The sequence below is a fragment of the Physeter macrocephalus genome, chromosome 10 (assembly GCF_002837175.3).
Source record: "Physeter macrocephalus isolate SW-GA chromosome 10, ASM283717v5, whole genome shotgun sequence".
NCBI lineage: Eukaryota > Metazoa > Chordata > Mammalia > Artiodactyla > Physeteridae > Physeter > Physeter macrocephalus.
The window spans coordinates 12,026,093-12,046,843 of record NC_041223.1 but is presented as its reverse complement, the minus strand read 5'-3'; the positions used below and the strand labels follow the sequence as shown (position 1 = coordinate 12,046,843).

At 42.3% G+C, this 20,751-nt stretch overlaps 2 protein-coding genes across 5 annotated transcripts in view; one reads left to right on the top strand and one right to left on the bottom strand.

The window, feature by feature from the left end:
- Positions 1-120: 120 nt before the first annotated feature.
- TIAM2 (TIAM Rac1 associated GEF 2) overlaps positions 121-20,751 on the top strand; it is a 49,559-nt gene continuing 28,928 nt past the window's right edge. The window contains exons 1-5 of one of the 4 annotated variants that reach the window (XM_055087423.1): positions 121-371; positions 553-631; positions 1,354-1,389; positions 4,676-4,768; positions 5,337-5,600. In XM_055087423.1, the coding sequence (XP_054943398.1) occupies positions 267-371; positions 553-631; positions 1,354-1,389; positions 4,676-4,768; positions 5,337-5,600 (577 nt within the window). In that variant the 5' untranslated portion in view covers positions 121-266. The remainder of the gene's footprint in view (positions 372-552; positions 632-1,353; positions 1,390-4,675; positions 4,769-5,336; positions 5,601-20,751) is intronic. The other 3 variants (XM_055087424.1, XM_028494803.2, XM_028494804.2) reach the window with 3 other exon arrangements.
- Positions 1,846-2,507, bottom strand: LOC112064621 (small integral membrane protein 30-like). Its single transcript, XM_024122462.2, has one exon. The coding sequence runs from the start codon at positions 2,505-2,507 to the stop codon at positions 2,325-2,327; it is 183 nt and encodes a 60-aa protein (XP_023978230.1). The 3' UTR covers positions 1,846-2,324.

Sequence of the window (20,751 nt, the reverse complement as noted above, 5' to 3'; positions counted from 1 at the left end):
ATATTCTACTATCAGATATCTATGACCATACTTCTTCAAATTACCTCTCTTGCTTTTAGTGATAAGCGGTATCATTTAGAGAAAACCTTAAAAATAATAATTTGTCCCTTTTTTTCTTTTTTGCATACTTAAATTTGAGCTCTTATGTAGATTTAAACTCAGCAAATTATATATTTCTTTTAGAAATTTCCACTTTGATTTTTAATGAACAATGGTGCATTTAGAAAGAACATTTAACATCTGAATAATTGTCTTTTTCTCTGTAGATGAGGCAGTTGGAACCCAGCCACTATGGCCTACAACTTCGAAAATTAGTGGATGAGAACGTTGAGTACAGTATTCCTGCACCGTATGAATATATGCAAGAGCAGGTGAGTGGGCTTTGGCTTCAGAAAGGGACATCTGAACCCCATCTGTGGCCCCTTAATTTTAAAAATAGGTAATCTGGGGGGAAAATTCTGTTTAAATTGGCATCTAGTTTGGAAACGATCAAAATAAATTTCCAGATATTATGACATCAAATCCTCTGATTTTGGTTTTTGCCTTTTGTAGGTTTATGATGAAATAGAAGTCTTTCCACTAAATGTTTATGGCGTGCAGCTCACAAAGACCGGGGGTGTGTCTGACTTCGGTAAGGATAAGGAGCAGCCTCATCAGAGAACTGTCTGGTCCTTCCTTGCCTAGCTTGCCCCAGTATCTTTGGACCTAATATTTTTTCTTTACATTTTCAGAAACTATGACAATAGTTTCTGAGCTTCGTTTCTCTTTCTTCATTTCTATTTATTTATATTAGTGGGCTAAAAAGGTATGTATTACTATTAGGGAAAAATGCCAAAGTAATTAAAAGGAATGAATGTAAAAATTGAAGTGAAATTTGAAATGATGGTGATAATAACAACACAATGGGTTTATAGCATGCTGGGGCCGGTTCTAAGCTGATTAACTTCTGATTCATGGAACAGTTCTTTTTGTCTCAGTGTCTTTGCTCTTAGCTTTTCACCCACCTTGACGGCTCCCCTCATTTCTCCCTCCCCCAATCCCTCCTCTCTGAGTGTGTAAATCCGACCTGTCCTTCAAGAACTAACTAAAAGTCTGACTTTCTTGAAGAAGCCTTATCTGATTGCTTTGCCATCAGTTTAACCATTAAGGGTCAGTGTTACCCAAATCACTTCATAGCATTTATTTATTTAACTTACATAATGGGTTTATATTTAATAAATATAATATACTTCTCACCATGGAGATGTTACTCAGTTAATATAAAGATTGTTTTTGTTAAACATTAAATCTCTTCTCCATTTCTTTTTTTGTTTTTTATAACTTTATTTATTTATTTATTTTTGGCTGTGTTAGGTCTTTGTTGCTGCACCCGGGCTTTCCCTAGTTGCGGTGAGCGGGGGCTGCTCTGGGTTGTGGTGCACAGGCTTCTCATCGCAGTGGCTTCTCTTGTTGTGGAGCATGCGCTCTAGGCGTATGGGCTTCAGTAGTTCTGGCTCGTGGGCTCCAGAGCGCAAGCTCAATAGTTGTGGCGCACAGGCTTCAGTAGTTGTGGCACGCGGGCTCAGTAGTTGTGGCTCGCAGGCTCTAGAGCGCAGGCTCGGTAGTTGTGGCACACGGGTTTAGTTGCTCCGCGGCATGTGGGATCTTCCCGGACCAGGGCATGAACCCGTGTCCCCTGCATTGGCAGGTGGATTCTTAACCACTGCGCCACCAGGGAAGCCCCTCTTCTCCATTTCAATGTCAATATAACGTATTTTTTTTACATTAAACCTTTTCTCCATTTCAACATTAGATACATCGAATATGTTTTTCTAAACTTTTTCCCCCACAAAGAGATGTTTTATTTTTTGACCAACTGTATTTCATATCTAGGTGCAGTATTAACTTGGGAAATAACAAAACAAAAATCTATTAAAAATATGGAGAAAGGACTCCTCAGTGATGCAGGAGGCCATGATTATAACTGAACAGTGGCAGTTTCCTAGGATTCTGGGCAAGAGTTTTCTTCTTCCTATTGAGAATTCTGAAACTATGAAATGTTACTTATGCGAAGTTCAGCCATCTCACTTCTTTGACCTTCTTTCTAACTAGCAAATGCAAATTACAGACGGCATTTTTCAGTGCATTATTTGTTGTGAAGAAAACGTTTTGTTTTCCATTTAACATAGTATATCAATTTGTTCCTATTTATAGGGAAATAACCAAGACCATGAAACTACCCTATTTACTGTTTCTTGGGAACTTTCAGACACCAAAGCTCAGTTCTGAACCTCAATAGCACAGAGGTTTTCAGGGCAAGGTTTGATTCAGGAGGCCCTTCAAAGTCACATCTGTCCATTTCTCTTTCGTGCATACACCCCCAAACAAGCACAAGTGCCTGTAATGCTGAGAACCACACCTAACAAGAGAGCGATTGTATCTCCGGCTTCTGCTTTTGGTGCTGCAACAGGCAGCACCAAAAGCAATGAAAAGAGGACTAGGAACAGTTGTGACGCAACTGAGATCATGATGTTGAGATCTTGAGGTGACTGGTTCTTGAAGGCTGAAGGTTTCAAAGAAAGTGGTATTTGTTTAATTCTCTCAGTTCAGGATGCTGAGGCTAAGAGGTTCCACGTGACAGTGCCTTCAAGGAAGCAGCCATTCACTTCGTAGCATTTAATTCTTGCATTTCTGTCTGTCTGTGTTTAAACTTGGCTTTGAACTCTTTATAGACTGTGCTTGTGTCTTTTTTAAAAAAATTATTTATTTATTTATTTATTTTTGGCTGTGTTGGGTCTTCATTTCTGTGCGAGGGCTTTCTCTAGTTGTGGCGAGCCGGGGCCACTCTTCATCGCGGTGTGCAGGCCTCTCACTGTCTGCTGCGGAGCACAGACTCCAGACGCGCGGGCTCAGTAGTTGTGGCTCACGGGCCCAGTTGCTCTGCGGCATGTGGGATCTTCCCAGACCAGGGCTATTTATTTTTGGCTGTGTTGGGTCTTCATTTCTGTGCGAGGGCTTTCTCTAGTTGTGGCGAGCCGGGGCCACTCTTCATCGCGGTGTGCAGGCCTCTCACTGTCTGCTGCGGAGCACAGACTCCAGACGCGCGGGCTCAGTAGTTGTGGCTCACGGGCCCAGGTGCTCTGCGGCATGTGGGATCTTCCCAGACCAGGGCTCGAACCCGTGTCCCCTGCATTGGCAGGCGGATTCTCAACCACTGTGCCACCAGGGAAGCCCTGTGCTTGTGTCTTAAAGTTCCTTCCTATCTTTTGCCTTTTACCACTTGATAATTATATAATGGTCAGTAAATATCTCCATAGAAAGATTATTTCGTGTTAGATATATTGACATAATTATTTTCCTTAAAATGACTCAAGCCGATTAAATCCTAGTCATTGTAATATGTTAAGATTTCCGTTTTATGATTTGTTCTTTTTTTACTTGATAAAATTGACATGTTCTTTGTTTCTTAATTTTACATCATCTGTTTGGCCCCAAGTCTTATGTTGGTTTTTCCTCTGAAGCCCACTGAGCATTTTGTCTATGTTTCTATTGGCCTTTACTCTACTCTCCACAGTCCCCATTGGTGAATCTTCTTTGCATTTGAATGACTGAAGGAAGGTACTTGCAAAGATACTTTTTGGTGACCACAATCTTCTGGGCTCTGCCTGAGCACAGAAGAAACGGGGGACATGCCTTTCTTCCTATTGTCAAGGAACTCCCAGTATTATGGGACCAAGGCATGGAAACGTGTGTTCCCACCGTGGAATCACAGACAAGGGCCTGGAGTACAGAGGGCGATGCATTCAGAGAAGGGCCGTCTCTGCTGGTTGTCTCATGTAGTCCTATTTAGGGCGAGTATTTTTCCACCTACTTAAATTGCCTAGCCCCATGTAGAGTTGTTTCTGAACAAATATTTTGTATTGAAGCGAACTCAATTTATTTTAATAAGACTATTTTATGTCTCAACTTTTTAAAAAAATTAAAAAAAATTTAAATTGTGGTAAACCTCACATAACATAAAGTTTACCTTCATAACAGTTGTTAAGAATGGTTAAAATGACAATTCAGCGACATTACATACATTCATATTGCTGTGTCACCATTAGCAGCATCTGTTTCCAGAACTGTTTGTGTCTTGCAAAACCGGGACTCTGTGAAACAGTAACTTCCCGTACCTTCTTCCCTCAGCACCTGGCAACCAACCTTCTTTTTTTTGTCTCTATAAATGTGACTGCTCTAGTCCCTCATATAAGTGGAATCATACAGTATTTGTTCTTTTGTGGCTGGCTTATTTCATGTAGCATAATGTCCTCAAGGTTTGTGTTGTAGTGTATGTCAGAATTTTCTTCCTTTTTCTGAGTGAAGATATTCCATTGCATGTCTCTACCACATCCTGTTTTTCCGTTCCTCTGTCCATGGACAGTTGGGTTGCTTCCACCTTCTGGCTGTTGTGAATAATGCTGCTCTGAACATGGATATATTGTCTCAACTTTTGAATAAGGCTGTGCACTCATTTTTCTTATACCTTTAGATCTGACACATTCCCCTTTTTCTGCCTCTGCTAGATATCAAAATAGTTGTAATTAAGACTTTCTAAACATACCATACTTATGAGACTAGATGGTCAAGGAAGTACTGCCCATTGATTTAGTGTGATGAGTTTAGACTTGTTTTCTCCTTTTATTTTCATTCCCAGGGTTTGCAGTGACCGCGCAGGTGGACGGCCACCAGCATCTCAGCCGCATTTTTATAAGTGATGTTCTCCCGGATGGCCTGGCATATGGGGAAGGTCCGTGTGGCTCACGGTGTCTCTGTTCTCTCTGAATTCTGTGCAGTGCAGTGCAGTCTGGCTAGTGAAATTTTCTTATGATTTTGTCGGAGAACAATTTCTCCTAGAATTTTAAAGAAGGTAAACGTAACAGTTGAATTGAAAATGCGTATGCATATACATATACATACACACATATATGTATATGTATAGAGAGAATATGTATGTGTGGTTTTGAAAGAGAGAGAGTATACACACGCACAGTACACATGCATACGTACAGACAGATGGAGCCGGCCAGGCAGACAGACACAGGCAAATGTTATTTCCCAGGGCACTGAACGTCACACAGAGGAATAATTAATTTGAGTGTCTCTCAAACTATTTCTTCTAAAACTAGTCTGAGAGAGCTGAAATTTGTTATCAGTGGAATCCGAGTACTACACATTTTGGTTCTCTCTTTTAAAGTGGCGACAGAAGAGTCCCTGAGAACGCTAGACGGTTTGAGTTTGCAGCCGTCTTTCATCTTAATATATTTCTCTCAGTAATATCTCTCTTTCTTCTTCCTCTGTGTCCCCTTTCTCCCCAGGGCTGAGAAAGGGCAATGAAATCATGACCTTAAATGGGGAAGCTGTGTCTGCTCTTGACCTCAAGCAGATGGAGGCCCTGTTTTCTGAGAAGAGTGTCGAGCTCACTCTGACTGCCAGGCCGCCGGACACAAAAGCAACTCTGTGTTCTTCCTGGTCAGACAGTGACCTGTTCTCAAGGGACCAGAAGGGTCTGCTGCCCCCTCCTAACCAGTCCCAACTCCTGGAGGAATTCCTGGATAACTTTAAAAAGGATACGGCAAATGGTAAGGTTTTGTTCTTTCTTCCTTCTTCACTGCTGGTATCGCCAGCTAATATTTTTAGGCTGTGATTTTGCTTGCAAACTGAGATTATTTAAGCTATTCAAAGAATGTTTTCTCATTTCTTAGAAGAACACAGATGCCAACCAAGTAGATTTGATATAAAATCCCATGCATTTTAGTAATTATCTCTTTTAGTGAAAATAGAAAATAATGGTTTTCGCACAAAATAACTTTCTTGAAAATTGCAGTCTTAAAAAAAAAAAATCACCCATGGTATTTAGTATTGTAATTACTTTGTTACTGAAGGAGATGAAAGCCAGCATACATGCCAAAGTTGATTTTTCTATTCAGTTGAGTGTAAGGCAAAGGCATTTTGCAGTAATTTATTGGGTTCTAAGAAGGGTTGATGCCATTCATTCTTTAACTCTGTTGTTGAGTACTGCTTCCTCAATAAACTACGAACTTTTCATGTAGGTCATGAATTCTAAAATTTTGTAAAGGCCTAAAAATGAAAAATTGTATGCCAGCTTATTTTTCTGAAGGTGAGATTTCCATGTAAGGCAGTCATTTGAAGGTTTGAATTTCTGAGCTTATTATTCGTGCATATTTCATATTTTGTAGTCAAGTGAATTAGGGGCTCCAGCTCACACTGAAAACCTGTGGTTTCCTTCTGTACCCCCGGAGGGAGCTGGCCAAGCCCCCATAGTAGACCAAGCGTGAGGTCTTATGTTACAAACACACAAAGTAATTTTTATACTTAATTATAATAGATTTCCAATGGAAATCTCTGCATGATTACCAAAAATGAATGGAAAACAAAAAGAGAAGCTGTTAGGATCAATTTAATTATAAAACAAGTTTATTAGGTCATTTTTGGAATTAAAAAATCAGATTGTAAGATTTGTGATTCAGTTAGGTTATATACTGCCTTTTCCTCCTCTCTTGAGGTTTCCCTCCGATTTAAAATGCCATTACATTGACTATTGACACACGGAAGCGAGTGTCATAAAACCAAAATTATGATGGAACTAATTAATGACTTGGTTATATTAGGGTCATCATTCAGCCCCACTGGGCTGCTCTTACAGGTCTGAGTGTTCTACATAAGACATCGTGTGTCCATTCGTTGGATTCATTATTCTTGAGGGATACATTCACTGCCTGTTATATCTCTATGTATTTTATCATAATGAGAAATCACTGCAGAATCAATAACACTTTTGGTACTAGCAGGAGTGAATTTCTATAGAAAGTAGAAATTTTTTTTGTTTTTTCCCAAACAGTTAAGGATCAAGTAGGTCAGTTAATCTTGTTTTTCACTTTTTTTTTTTTGGCAAGGAAACAGCATAAGAGGAGGGCCTGGATATGTTAGATGACTGCTAGAGTTCTTGCGCTAGGGACCCATTCTTTTTTTTTTTTGCGGTACGCGGGCCTCTCACTGCTGTGGCCTCTCCCGTTGCGGAGCACAGGCTCCGGACGCGCAGGCTCAGCGGCCATGGCTCACGGGCCCGGCCGCTCCGCGGCACGTGGGATCTTCCCAGACCGGGGCACGAACCTGTGTCCCCTGCATCGGCAGGCGGACTCTCAACCACTGCGCCACCAGGGAGGCCCCCTAGAGACCCATTCTTATGGGTTACAGTTTTGTAACTTACCTAGGGATACTCATGTCAGTGTGTGCAGGTGGCTTAGCTTAGCCTGTGGCAGGGCTTTTCCACCCTGGTCTGAACTGTGTATGCCACAGGTACCTGCACGGATGCAGTGCGTATCTCTGCTCACCCTTCCCTGGATGGTTTGTCACCACCCTGTCTTCCTGGTGAGACCGTGCTCTGTGGGCATGAAGCATCTTCTCCCCAGGGGTTTACTGTCTATCCCCTTCACTGCTCCAGAGTACTGTGCTCGTGTTGGAAACAAAACAGCCACGATGGACTGCTTTCCCAAATGCTTGGCAAATATGGAATTTATTTCTTTTTTTTTTTCTCTATCAATTTTTTTTTTTAAACTGAAGTATAGTTGATTTACAATGTCATGTTAAGTTCTGCCGTACAATGAAATGATTCAGTGATACATATATATACAGTCTTTTTCATGTTTTTTTCCATTATGGTTTATCTCAGGATATTGAATTTAGTTCCCTGTGCTCTACAGCAGGACCTTGTTGCTTATCCATTCTAAACAGAATAGTCTGCATCCAGTAACCCTAAACTCCCAGTCCATCCCTCCCCCACCCCCCTGCCCCCTTCGTTTCTTTTCTTTTTTGAAGTAGTTGTGTAGCTCAAGTTAAACGCCTGTGAGTGAACATCTCAGAAGGAAGCCTGTCTGTTTTTAAGGTCGGGGGCGTGTCGGGGGGATGGAGGGAAGAAGGTAAGGGAGAGGAGAGAGCAAAGAGGGAAGCTCTCAGCTGAGCCTAACTTCATGGTGGCACGAGAAGCCCATGTTCGTGCAAGTGGGGAAGGTGGATGGTGTGGGGACAGGCAGGCAGGCAGGCTTTGAGTCCCACTTGGGCTTGAGTCTGGGCCTGCCCTTCCCACGTTGTGTGACCTGGGGGGCAGCGCTCAGCCAGGGAGGAGTGGGCATCGGTGGGTGACACCCCAGCTGCGCTCTCCCCTGCCAAGACGGTTCTGGGCTGCACCCCACAGTGCTTCAGAGGCCCCTGTGGAGTTGATTCCTCTTGCACGTGGAACCTCATTTCACACCTTTTATGGCCTTTCTGCCCTCTGGTCTCGCTGGCCTCACTCCCTCGCTTGGGCTTCTTGGGATCACCTTCTAGATAAACTTCTGTACCCACGACCTTGGCTCAGACTCTGCATCTGGGGGGGCCCGAATGAGGACACCGAGCCTTGACTCCTCATCTGGAAGACGAGGCTTCCGTTCCTGCCCAACAGGCTGCCGTGAGCTTGAGCTAGTCAGTGTCTGCTCTGGTCCAGCCCGGCTCCCGTGGGGCAGGAAGCCTGAATACGGGAGTCTCCTCTCCCCTCCCCCCGTCCTGTGAGCTCGCTGTCTCATTAAAGGTTACCTTGACTTGCTTTGGTGATGAATTGGGAAACAGTAGTCCCACTTTCATGCTAAAAAAAAGGTTTTAAAATTACACAAATAAAAGAATTTAAGTGATTTTTGGAAAACAATTTTTCATACAACTTTGAATGATACTTAGGAGTGGTCATTTCAGAGTCTGCCTTTCCCTAAATTTCCTGTGCTCTCAGCGTTACCAAAGGCAACCTGGTACTTGAAAAGAAGGAAGCTTTCCCTGTTTTAGTTTCCCGAGAAGCCAATCCTTTGCCTGTTAATAAAAACCACACAGCTGGCTCTCTGGAAGGGAAGACCTGGTATTTTTGTTTGTTTGTTTGTTTTGAATAGAAACTGTAAGAACATCAGAAGGTGGAGGAAGAAGCAGCCCTGAGCAGCTGTTTTGGGTATATCTTAACTGTCTGGGCTGAATATTCACTGAGCCCTATTGGGTGTTTAAAATATGCAAGACCGGAGGGTAAGCGACGTGAGTTTAGGACTTTTGGTCTACTTTTGGTTTTAGTCAGGTATCCAGAGATTCATGTTTGTTAGCTTTAGTCTCGTGATCAGGTTTGAGCTGGGGAAAACAAAAACAAAACCCCTCTTATTATCTATAAGTGAGTGAAAGAAATGGTGGTAATGGTGACACGTCCCGTGGAACTCGGGCGGGGACTGAGTTGCTGTTCTGGTTCCCTGCTTTTCTAGAAAAGCAGCATCCTAGTGGTGTGTGAGACTCATGGATGTGTATAGTGTTTAAGGAAATGGTTCTCAGACTTCACAGTGCTTAAGACTCACCCGATGAGCTTGGGAAAATGCAAGTTCCTGGGTCCTGCAATCAGAAAGCCCCCTCCAGGTGGTCTGGGGTAGGCCAGCTCTGTCGCGGGCCAGGGCTCGCTCACATTGTCAAGGCCGGTAGAGTCTGAAGGAGGTGGTCCTATCCGCAGCAGCAGGACCTGCCCTTCCCTGAACGCTTCTGTGCCCAGCTCTTGAGACTTGAACAGGATAATGTGTATAAGGTTCTCAGCAAATGACAGCGATTACGCCTGTGTGTTGTTAGTCTCTCAATCAGGGATCCCCTGCCCCCAGCCCCACCGGTGTCCTCAGTGCAGTCAGGAGGCAGCACGCAGTATTCGCAAATGAGCAGTTCCCCTCGCTGGTTCTCGGCCCCCGCTCGGGAGACGGTCCCATTCAGCGGATTGATACACTGAGAAGCAAAGAACTTCCGACAGTCAGTGGCTTTGCTGGGATACTCCCCTGACGCTGTGAGGGGTGGAATGGGCAGGGGTGCGCCGAGAAGTGATGGGTGTTCAGTACTGAGTTCCTTTGTATCCTTAGAAATGAGTGACCGGGCTTCCCTGGTGGCGCAGTGGTTGCGCGTCCGCCTGCCGATGCAGGGGACGCGGGTTCGTGTCCCGGTCCGGGGGGATCCCACGTGCCGCGGAGCGGCTGGGCCCGTGAGCCGTGGCCGCTGGGCCTGCGCGTCCGGAGCCTGTGCCCCGCAACGGGAGAGGCCACAGCAGTGAGAGGCCCGCATACAGCAAAAAAAAAAAAAAAAAAAAGAAATGAGTGACCATTTGATTCCTGCCTGTAAGGTTTGAATTTCCGTTCTAGTTCTCTATAGGAGAGAGAGAGAAGAAATGTCTAGAGGCTGTATTTGACTTGAGCAGAAATATCGTCTGTAAAGACTTTTTATAGAGAGAATTAGTTTTACCGCTGGAATTCCCCAGAGAAGCCAATGTTATTTTTGAGCCAACAAGGCCACTATTGAAGGCATCAGGCGTGCCAGCCCTGTTGATATTGGGTTCCTGTTAATGCTGTTTTCGGTTTATATTGGAAATCCCTTTTCCAGTGTATGCTGTCTTTTGAAAAATTCCAATAGCTGTTAAGAGAGTCTCATCCAGCATAGACTTCCTGAACAAAGCCTTTGTGTAAACATTGAACTTGATGTGGCATTAGTGTAGTCTCCATCTATAAACAGCTGTTCATATGGCCTTGTTAGGATTGGGGTATATTTAACAGGAGACAAAAATAGAAAAGACTTACGTTCCTGCTTCCATTTAGATAATGTCAGCCCAGCAAATGCTTCTTACTGGATGATGAAGGTAACTGCAGCCTGAGGTTCTTTTTCTAATTCCCCACCCGACTTTGCATCACTCTTTTTAAATTGCTGTACGAGTAGCGTAGAGTCTTAGTCTACCAGAAGCCACTTAGATGCAGATTTGCTCTTTGGAATGACTTGCTCCTGGGAATGTATGTGTCCATTATACAGCTTTCACCAGGGGAAGAATTATAGAGCCAGCTCTGATGTGGCGAACCCACTTATTTCCTGTTTATGAGAGTGAGGGCATTTCGGCTTCCATAGCCTCGTTTGGGATGGCAAAGAGCAGTGAGCTCAGAAAATGCCCTGTTTGTGTGTGAAGCTGCTGTTACTGAGTCTCTCTGGCTGACACCCCAGATCCCCAGATGTCAAAGCATATTCAAGTTCTTAAAGATGGTTGGCGCACGTAAAAAAATTTTTTAAAAATCTGGGCGGGAAATACTGATTTTATCAGGACACAGAGAACTTTGGTCTCAGAGTTCGTAGTTTCCTATGATGGCGCTGAAGGTAGTTTTCAGTTTCATCAGCAGGAGTGCGCGATGTGGCTTTCTGTTAGCAGTAACTATGATCCTTGGGCGCTAATTCCCTTATAAAACTTAGTGTTGTTATTGGGGAATTTGTTTTCCTCTTTCCCAGATTCGTTCATTTATTCACTTGTTTATTTAACAAATAAACGATAACATTTTGCTAAATGTTGCAGGTATATAAAAATGAGTTAGATGTTATTTTTTACCTTCAAGGAGCTTACAGTTGAGTAGGAAAAGTAAAACACCTGTAAATAATAATTCACGTTTGAAAAAAAAACTTTTCAATGAAGAGAATTAGAGGTCCGCCTCAGGGGTAGAATTCCCACTGATTTTTCTGTTTGTTTCTGCTGGGAGCAAAGGGGTCCCCGAAGAGAGGTGTGAGAATTGGAGAGAGGTTAGCATTCGATCTGAGCGTGTTAGATGGGCAGGTTGTGGATTGGAAGGTGTATGGCGGAAGCGGGAGAGCATTTCATAGAGAGCACGTAACCTGCGACACAGGCCCCGAAGCAGAGGTCACCTGGCTCTGTGTGAGTGCGAAATAACATTGGAAAGTCTGTTGGGGCCAGATTGTACTGAAACCCTGAATTCCTGGGGTTTTTAACAAATATATCACGGCAGGTAGCTGAAGAAACTAGCGAGTATTGCCTTACTTTCCCCGGCCTTAAAAAAAAAACCCAGAATTTGTCTGGTCACTTAAGGAGCTCTAAAGTGTGGCTCGAAATCCTTCCAGGGTAGATACTCCACCTCTGCATATTGGCTTTATTATTCCACTGCTAGAGCTTCATTCCTTTGGCGCTTACAGTATTGTTATTGTTAATGATCAGAAGTCCCTTGTAAAATAAAGACTCAAATGAATGTTTTTCGGGGAAAGAATGAATAAATGAATTACTATCAGTGCCCTATAAAAACAAAGTGCTCCTCGGCACCGTGACGCTGTGTCCTTGCAGGTCCCCTTTAGGGACGTGGCTGGCCTCAGGCCAGGCCGGCTGGTGGTGAGCAGATGCCCGTAGCCCCGAGGGTGAGGCAGTGTTGGAACTGAGGGAGAAGCTGGTGAATAAAACTTGCTGGCATTTTGAGTAAAACCAGTCCTGTATTCTCTGTCCTAATGTAACATGCAAATTCATCTTTCAGGTTAAAATCTACAGAATTCTCTGAAGGACACAGCACGCAATTTCTGTTGGATATATCACTTTTCATAGCCATTTGAAAGTTGGGATGTTTGGATCAAATATAGTCTCCTGTTCATGCAAAGTGAGCCAGGTCTCTATGAGGTAGTGGTTCTGTAAAACTGTTACCTATTGTTGGAAAGAGGAAATGTTATATAAAAGGAAGAAAAAGGTCTGACTCTTCCTGTGGGTGTTACAAGTACCGATTGCCAAATGATGCTTGTCTGCTTTTCCATTTTTTGTTCCCCTTCTTTTGTAAATGAATTATGTTCCTGACTTCATTCCTCCCTGTGAAGGAATTGAGACTCAGGAAGGACCAAGTATAGACATCTCCCTTTTAGCTCTCACTTCTAGAGACAGCTATATGTGGCTGTATCTTTAATTTTTTTGGATTGGTAATACATGGGCATGATATGAAATTCCAGCAGTATAAAAGGTTAAACTGTGATGGATAAGTCCCCCTAAGCTATGTAGTCAAGTGGTTAAGAGCACGGACACTAGCCAGACACCCTGGGCACGAGTCTTGGCTCCAGGCTCGCCTGCTTACTAGCTGTGTGGCCTTGGTTGCACAGGTCACTTACACTCTCTGTGCTGAGTTTTTGCAACTGTAAAGTAGTTTAGGATTTTGGATCATGGGATCAATGAACTAATACCTGGAAAGAACTAGGCTGTGCCTGGCACATAGTAAAGGCCATGTAAGTGTTAGTTAAACAAATAAAAGAGATAAATTTCTCCCACCCTGTCCTCGGCCACCCAGTTTCTCTCCCAGAGGTAATCTTTGTGCTTAGTTTCTTTCTCATCCTGGCCTGGAGACTCTTAAATGTTGGGGGAAATGGTGGGGTAATTTTCTCCTTGGCTTTAACTGCGTTATCTTCATCCATGGCTCGTGGCAGCCAGAATAATGGCTCCCCCAGGAATGTCTACATCCTAATCCCTGGAGACTGTGAATATGGCAGAAGGAGCTTACATGGCAAAAGGGACTTCAGCGATGTGATTAAATTAAGGACCTTGAGGTGGGGAGATTATCTTGGATTATCTGGATGGGCCTAACCACAGGGTCTTTATAAGAGAGAGGCTGGAGAGTCAGAATCAGAGAAGATGTGATGACAGAAGCAGAGATTGAAGCGATGCAGGCCTGTGAGCCAAGGAATGCAGGCAGCTTCTGGAAGTTGGAAAAGGCCTGGAAACATTCTCTCCTTGAGCCTCCACATGAAATACAGCCCTGCTGACCAAGTTTAGTCTTCTGACTTCCAGAACCAGTAAGATAATAAATTTGTGTTTATGCATCAAGCACTGTGCTTGATGGCAAAGATACAAAAATGAAGAACCACAGTCCCCACTTTCGGGATGGGCAGACTTTGAGGGGTAGATGTGTGAATAGACAGTAATCAGCCCACCATGATAATGGCTCTGATTCTGCAGTGCTACACTTGCTGGTCTCCAGATCCTTTCCTGTAAAAAGTTATTAGGGATCCCAAAGATCTTAGCTGTGTGCGACTCTAAAGAGCTTAGTGTATTACTATCTATCCCTATTTAGTATGTTAGAAATTTAAACTGAGAAATTTTAAAAAATTATTAAAGTTTATTTTAACGTAACAACAGGGAATACACTTCACGTTAACACAATAAGCATATTTCTAAAAATGAACTAGTTCTCCAAACCAGAATCATGTATATATCAGTGAGAAGAGTGGTATTGTTTGACTTTTGTGCAAATTTCTTTAATGTGTGTCTTAATAGAAGACAGCTGGATTTTTACATCAGCTTCTGCATTCAGTCTGTTGCACTGTGTTGTTTTGGTGGAAGTGATTTGAAGAAAACTCAACCTCACATAGATTTGTAGTCGGAAAAGGGAGGAGTATTTTAATAATCCTTTCAGATAGTTGTGGATATTCTTATTTACTATTACACCAAAGCTCAACAAGAGGTAGTTCCTTCAATGTTAGTTGCAATGTGGAATCTGAAACCTTATTGGTGGACTTTCCTTACTTTGTCACATTAAAGTCCATTGGCCTATCTTGCACTTTGAATGGATCTTTTACTCAGGCATTATTTTATAACATGCAATGGTTATTTCCAAAATATTAGGTCACTTGATTATGCAGACCTTTCAGATATGGACATTTTATTATATAGCAGTAAAAATCACATTCATTAATATCACCTCCAATCTCAGTGGAAAAGTCTCAAAGTATTGGGAAGCTGTCAAGCTCATGGCGGTGAATACAAGTTTTCCAAAATTCCAATTTTTGCTGGAAAGTTTGCATTATATCTACAAATACTGTCATTTTTTTCCCCTTGGAAATGACCAGTTCGTTTAGCTCATTTAAAAAAAAATATTTTCTGTCGTTGTTTTCTCGAGTAAAAATTGTGTTTTGTGAAAAAAAGCAGCTGGTTCAGCTTGCAACACCATATAAGTGCTTTTTCTTGAAATAACCATTGCAGAAGAGCTGTTTGGATACTTCCTAAATGTGTTCCCAAGGTCTGCCATTGATTCTAGGGAACACGCGGGACCATCCCATGTATCTGAGCAGAGAAGTGACATGATCTGACCAGTGTTTTAAAAGAAGCAGTGACTTGAGAATGAATGGACTGTAGGAGGCCAGGGTGGGACAGAGGCTTTTGCAGTGACCAGGCGAGAGGTGATGGTGGCTTTGTTCTCAGTGGTCGCGGTGGAGGTGGAGCCAACAGAACTCGCTCAGAGATGGCTGTGTGGTGTGAGGGAAGGAACGGAGGCCAAGGAGGACTCCCGGGTTTTGCCTAAGCAACAGAAAGGATGAAGTTGTCAGCAGTGAAGATGGGGAAGCTGTCTGTGGAGCCGTTCTGGCAGATGACCAGGAGTTCATTTTGGAACACCTTGTGTTAATCCTCTATATTGATAGTGACTATCCCACCTGTTTCCAAATGGTTTTAATGGCTTATACTGAAAGCCATCCATAAAATCCCACAACTCATCAAAGGTAACCACAGAATGGGAGAAGGAGGAGATTTGAATGACAACTTGCCGACTTTAAAGATTTTCACTCATAGTGTAAGGCAAACACATGTTTGTTTATAGGAGAAAACAATCAAGTTTGAAATTCAAGAGCTGCAAATTAATTCCTTTCATTTCAAACAATTCAGTTATGATTTTTGCAGCTTATAAATTTATTTCTGATACTACACGACTCAGCTCTGATTCTCTTTTTATAAATTGTCCAATCCCATGCAAATCCCTTTATCTTTTATCTTTTTTTTTTTTTTTTTTGGCTTTTTGGCCGTTAACCACCTTAACACATTATGGGACAATGTGACAAAGTTCAAATTATCCAAGTTTGTTACTTGTTAGTAGCTCTGGGAAAATTTATTTGCTAAGAGACATATGCAATTGTCAGCAAAATTATTTTGTGTCTTCTGTGAGGAGCCCTGACCAGCTGCCCCAGGACGGGGGCAGATGCTGTGCCACGTGGAACAGTTTCTAGAATGTCCCTTCCTCCCCAGAGTTTCCCAACGGGCTTCTGAGGGAATCCGGAATTTCCAGTGAAGCACTTGGAAGCTTCTAAACAGAAGGACATGCTATTGTCAACTTTCCTGCCTTTACCTTTCCAACACTAATTATTTACTCCTAAATCGCTATTTGTGAATCTAATTCTGACTTTCATGTTTCAGTTGATGAAGGACCACATCACCTTTCTGTGAGGTTGAGGCATCTGTGTTTAGTAGTATCTGCAAAATTATTTGAATGTTTATTGAATTTTGTCATTATTATTTTATAAAAATGAGGGGAAAAGGGACCTGAAAAATGTTGCTAAGAAGCCTTGGTTTCCTGGCTTAACACCTATGACCCCAAAATGCCAGTCATGAGGTGTGTTTGGGCTGGTGAGCCTCTAGCCCCCTTGGGGATGTTGTTTGATCTTCAGCAGGTCATGTACCTTCCCTGGGGAAGGAGGAGGAGGAGATTAAGATATGTATCAGGTGTGTTTAAAAGCCGAGGTATAAATAGGACTATTATAATTTGTTTAGATCCCTGGGAATAGAAGTCTTCACAGAACCTGTAAACTCGGTTTTCCTGCTTTTAGGATTATATTCTGTAAGAAGTAGGGGGGCTGCCTGCCTGTCACCTTGGAGGGCCGTGGGCTCTTCCTCTTCTGAGCTCTGGAAGCATTTTGTCTGTACACCTGATGTGGAAGTTAAGATTTGTTGCCTTGCAGTGTCACTCTGTGTGCTTGTCATAATTTACGTACTGTTTTCAAGAGACTGAAAATCCCTTGAAAAAACAGAGACTTTGAGGAACACAAAGATGTTTCGGGCGCAGCAGCGAGCACACTTCCTGGTGAAGAGCAGGTATTTCACTCAGCTGTCTATTAAGTGAAAGGCAGGTTGATAGGCGTGTCTAGCAAGGAAAGGCCGCGTCCCAGGTGTGGGTCCTGGGGGATAAAAAGCGACCTTGGAGTGTACCTTGAAGCTTCCCAGGTTTCTTTTTATAAATCTGGTTGCAAGGGAGTTGTGCTGAGGCTTCCTCCGAGCTGAAGGCTCTGCTCACTTGCCCACGTGCCAAAGGGACTCTGGGACGGCCCAAGACATACACCCCGGCTCCAAAGAGCCTGACTGCTCAGGTCCTCGGTCTGCACTGCTCTGCGACTTTAATGCGTTGATTGGCGCCCATGGCTTTGTTTTGACAGATAAACCAGAACCACAGCTAAAAAAGAGGAGTAACATCTGTATCCCCGGTGAAAGTCAAGGCTGATAGATGTGTTTTAAGTTTAATTTGGGGGTACTGATGTTTGTAAAGGACGGTGGGTCTGGGACCTGGATTCTAGCTCCAGGCCTCATGCTTGACCTCGGGCAGGTTATTCTAACTCCTCCTTTTCTAAATCCTCTTAAAATGGAGGCTCGGATAAAAGAGTTTAGCATTTTTTCTTTCTCTAAAATTCAGTTATTCAATATGATTAAAGCACCAAGTTAAACAGCTATAGGAATGTGCATTTATTTTACACAAGTTTATGAAGTGAAAAGAGCAAAGTAATGGATCAAGCATTCCATTTGGTTTTGCAACAAATCTCATTACCTCTTTAAATAGAATCAGGTCTTGACTGCTGGAGAGAAGGTGTTTGTTAAGGCTTCGTCATAATAACAGGCTGTCTCAGATATAAGGATCACCAAGAACCTTAAAAGCATTAGTTATCCGTTACATCACCCTGTGGAGCAGAGATGTGTTATTATCATTTTACTTTCACAGCTGGGTAAATCAAGGCACAGAGACACATTAAGTTGCTAGTAACTTGGACAAGGTCATGGTCAATCTTAGATAGGGCGAGAACTGTATTTTCTTGTTTTTCCCTCCATGTAGGGGAACTGGATTTTAACCACTTTTTTTTTCCCTTTTAAATATTCCTCTATTAACAGACATAGAGTAAAACCCAATAACAATGAGTCCTGCAGTACAGCAAATTTTAGATGTAACTGCATTGATACCGGCCCTTGTCTTCTTCTCTGGGTTCTTATCTGGGGACTGAGGGTGGCTATTGGGAACGAACTGCCTTGTGATCATTTGGGGCTTGCTCAGTGCAGGGAGAGGTCGATTGTTTAGTAATAGTTTTGCTGTCTTTATTCTTGCGCCTTTCTTTAGATAATTCACACTGATTTTCATTAACCTTGCAGTAATGCAGCTGTATATTTCGTGTGATTTGGTTCTTTGGAACCCACTTATGATGGAGTTTTATTGTAACTCTAATTTCTCTCCTGTAAAATCTGCACTGACATCTTTACCTTCTTTTTAAAAAGTGTAATTCACATACCATAAAAGTCACCTCTAAAAGTGTACAAATCAGTGGTTTTTAGTATATTCAAAGTTGTACAACCATCACCACTATCTAATTCCAGAACATTTTCATCACTGCAAAAAAAAGAAAAAAGAAAAGAAGCCCTCGTGCCCTCAGCCGTCACTCCTCCTCCTCCGCGCTCCCCTCGGCCCCCGACAGCCATGCGTCTGCTTTCTGTTTCTGTGGATTTGCCTATTCTGCTATTTCATAGAAATGGAATCGTACAATATGTAGCCTGTGTGTCTGCCTTCTTTTGTTTAGCGTGATGTTTTCTAGCTTTATCCATGTTGCTGTGTGACTCAGTACTTCATTCATTCATCCTTTTTATGGCTGAATACTGTTCTTTTTTTACTTTAATCCCACAAAACAGTAGCACTTCCTGAAAGGAGGTGGTCCTCAGGTTTCCTTTTTCTTACAGCGTATCCCCCAATAGAAACTTGCCAGTCATGAGTTTTTAGGGTTCTTCTCAGGGTCTTTGTTTTTATTTTAATGTTTGTATTTTATTATTATTATTTTTTCCTTTTTTTGCTGCACCGCACAGCATGTGCGATCTTAGTTCCCCAACCAGGGATCGAAGTCAGCCGTGCCCCCTGCAATGGAAGCGCGGAGTCTTAACCACTGGACCACCAGGGAAGTCCCGCAGGGTCTTTAAATAGAATTCCAACCAGGTAGTTTGTAAGGGTTTTGAACTTAAATTCTTCTTTATCAAAGTTCTTTAAGTGTCAGAAATACAGTGGAGTCTGTTATATGCCCCTGAATATAACTGTGATATCTGGGTGGTCCTCCTAGCTCTGCAGGGACCAGTTCCTGGTGGAAATGAAACTCTGGCCGAAGATCCTGTTGCCTTTGACTTTGTACTTTCCATCAGGGACCCGGAGAAGGTACCATGGGAGGCCCCCTGCACAGCCATAGCCTCCTGGAGCCCGAGAGCACGGGTGCGCCTACATTCCCCCCTCCTCCTCCAGGAAGGCCTCTCCCTCCCCCACGTTATAATGAACGTGGAGGCGGCCTGCAGCACGCTCCCACCATGAAAACACCCGCCATGTTCCTGTTCCTCGAAGTGTTCTTTCAGATGCTGAGGATATTTATCACAGATAATTGAATCAAATCAAGGCAGCCTGCTATTAAGAAGCATTTACTACCAGTATTTACTTCTCTCTTTTATCACCAGAGACCCTGCGTTGTCAAGAACGTTACCAATTGGAATGTGACCTCAGGTCAAGTGCACTTGGAAGATTTATGAAATTACATTTTTTTCTGGCATGACATTTATGTTATGATAGAATTTATTTCTTTGAAAGCATACTGCTGCCTTGAATTTCCTTGACAAAAGAATAATAACAATAAAGAATTGTAGAGTCCCAGATATCTTCTGAAAAGGAGATCAATTTCTATCTACATCAGAAGAACATAAAGTAATGGTGATCTGTTTGTTAATGGTACAGGTTAGACTTGACTAGCCTTTGAATGTGGTCAACGAATATGGTTATTTTTTTCTCTCCTTGAGTAGTCCTTCTGTTATTTCATTTAAATGGTTTGATTTTCATTCTCTTTCACTGACCGATGATGATTGATATTTGCTTGGATGACAGAGCACAGCAAATGTCACTAATGAAAGATGTCACACACCATTGCATTTTTAAGTAAAAGCATGAGTAAAATTTAGGGAAATCTGAGTTAATTAAGAATAACCAATGCTATACAAAGTTTGCAAATTGATATTTAAAAATTGAGAGATTTTTAAGCTTTTCTGTGCAAATGAACTCAATGCTCAGTGTGCTCTTGACACCAAGATAAGCTATGTCAAAAGCATTAATACAGAATTATATATAGTGTGTGAAGCTTGGAGAGCTGAAAAAAAATTGTAATTTTGTATTTACAAAACGCTGTATCCTTCTGCTGGAAGCCTTGATTTACCAAAATCTTTACCTTTTCTTAACATTACACTCACAATTTTTTAAGTAACACAAGCTGCATCAGATGAAGGAATTGAATTGGATACTTTCTAAGATTCTTTTCAGATGTAAAATTCATTGATTCTTTACAAGCTGTTCATTTATGGAATTACATAGTAGGGATTCTGAGAAATTGAATAGAGAAATTGAATAAATCAAGTAGATTAAGAACATAATTCACACAAACTGTATGTGATGAGATCGGGCACTTTCTGGGTGGTATGGCTGTAGATCAAACTGTGAATATAAGTACAGCTGGCCCTCTGTGCAGGTTCTGCATCCTCGGAGTTAATCAACAGTGGATGGAAAATGCTAGTCTGTGCTGTAAAGGACTTGAGCATCCTAAGATTTGGTTTCCCTGCGGGTCCTAGAACCAGTCCCCCTCGGATACTGAGGGATGACTGCAGATATAAAACGGTTAAGTGTCAAGGATGTACAACTTTGATGCCACAGGGCATTATGTGGTTGAAAACTTAAATCATTTATTATTTACTTGTAACTTCTTTGATATTATTTTTTAGATTTTTTTTTTTCAGTCGTCTTCATAGAAGATTATCGTTCTGTAGTTTTTACCTCAGAGGGGGTCTAAGGGCTGATGGTTAAT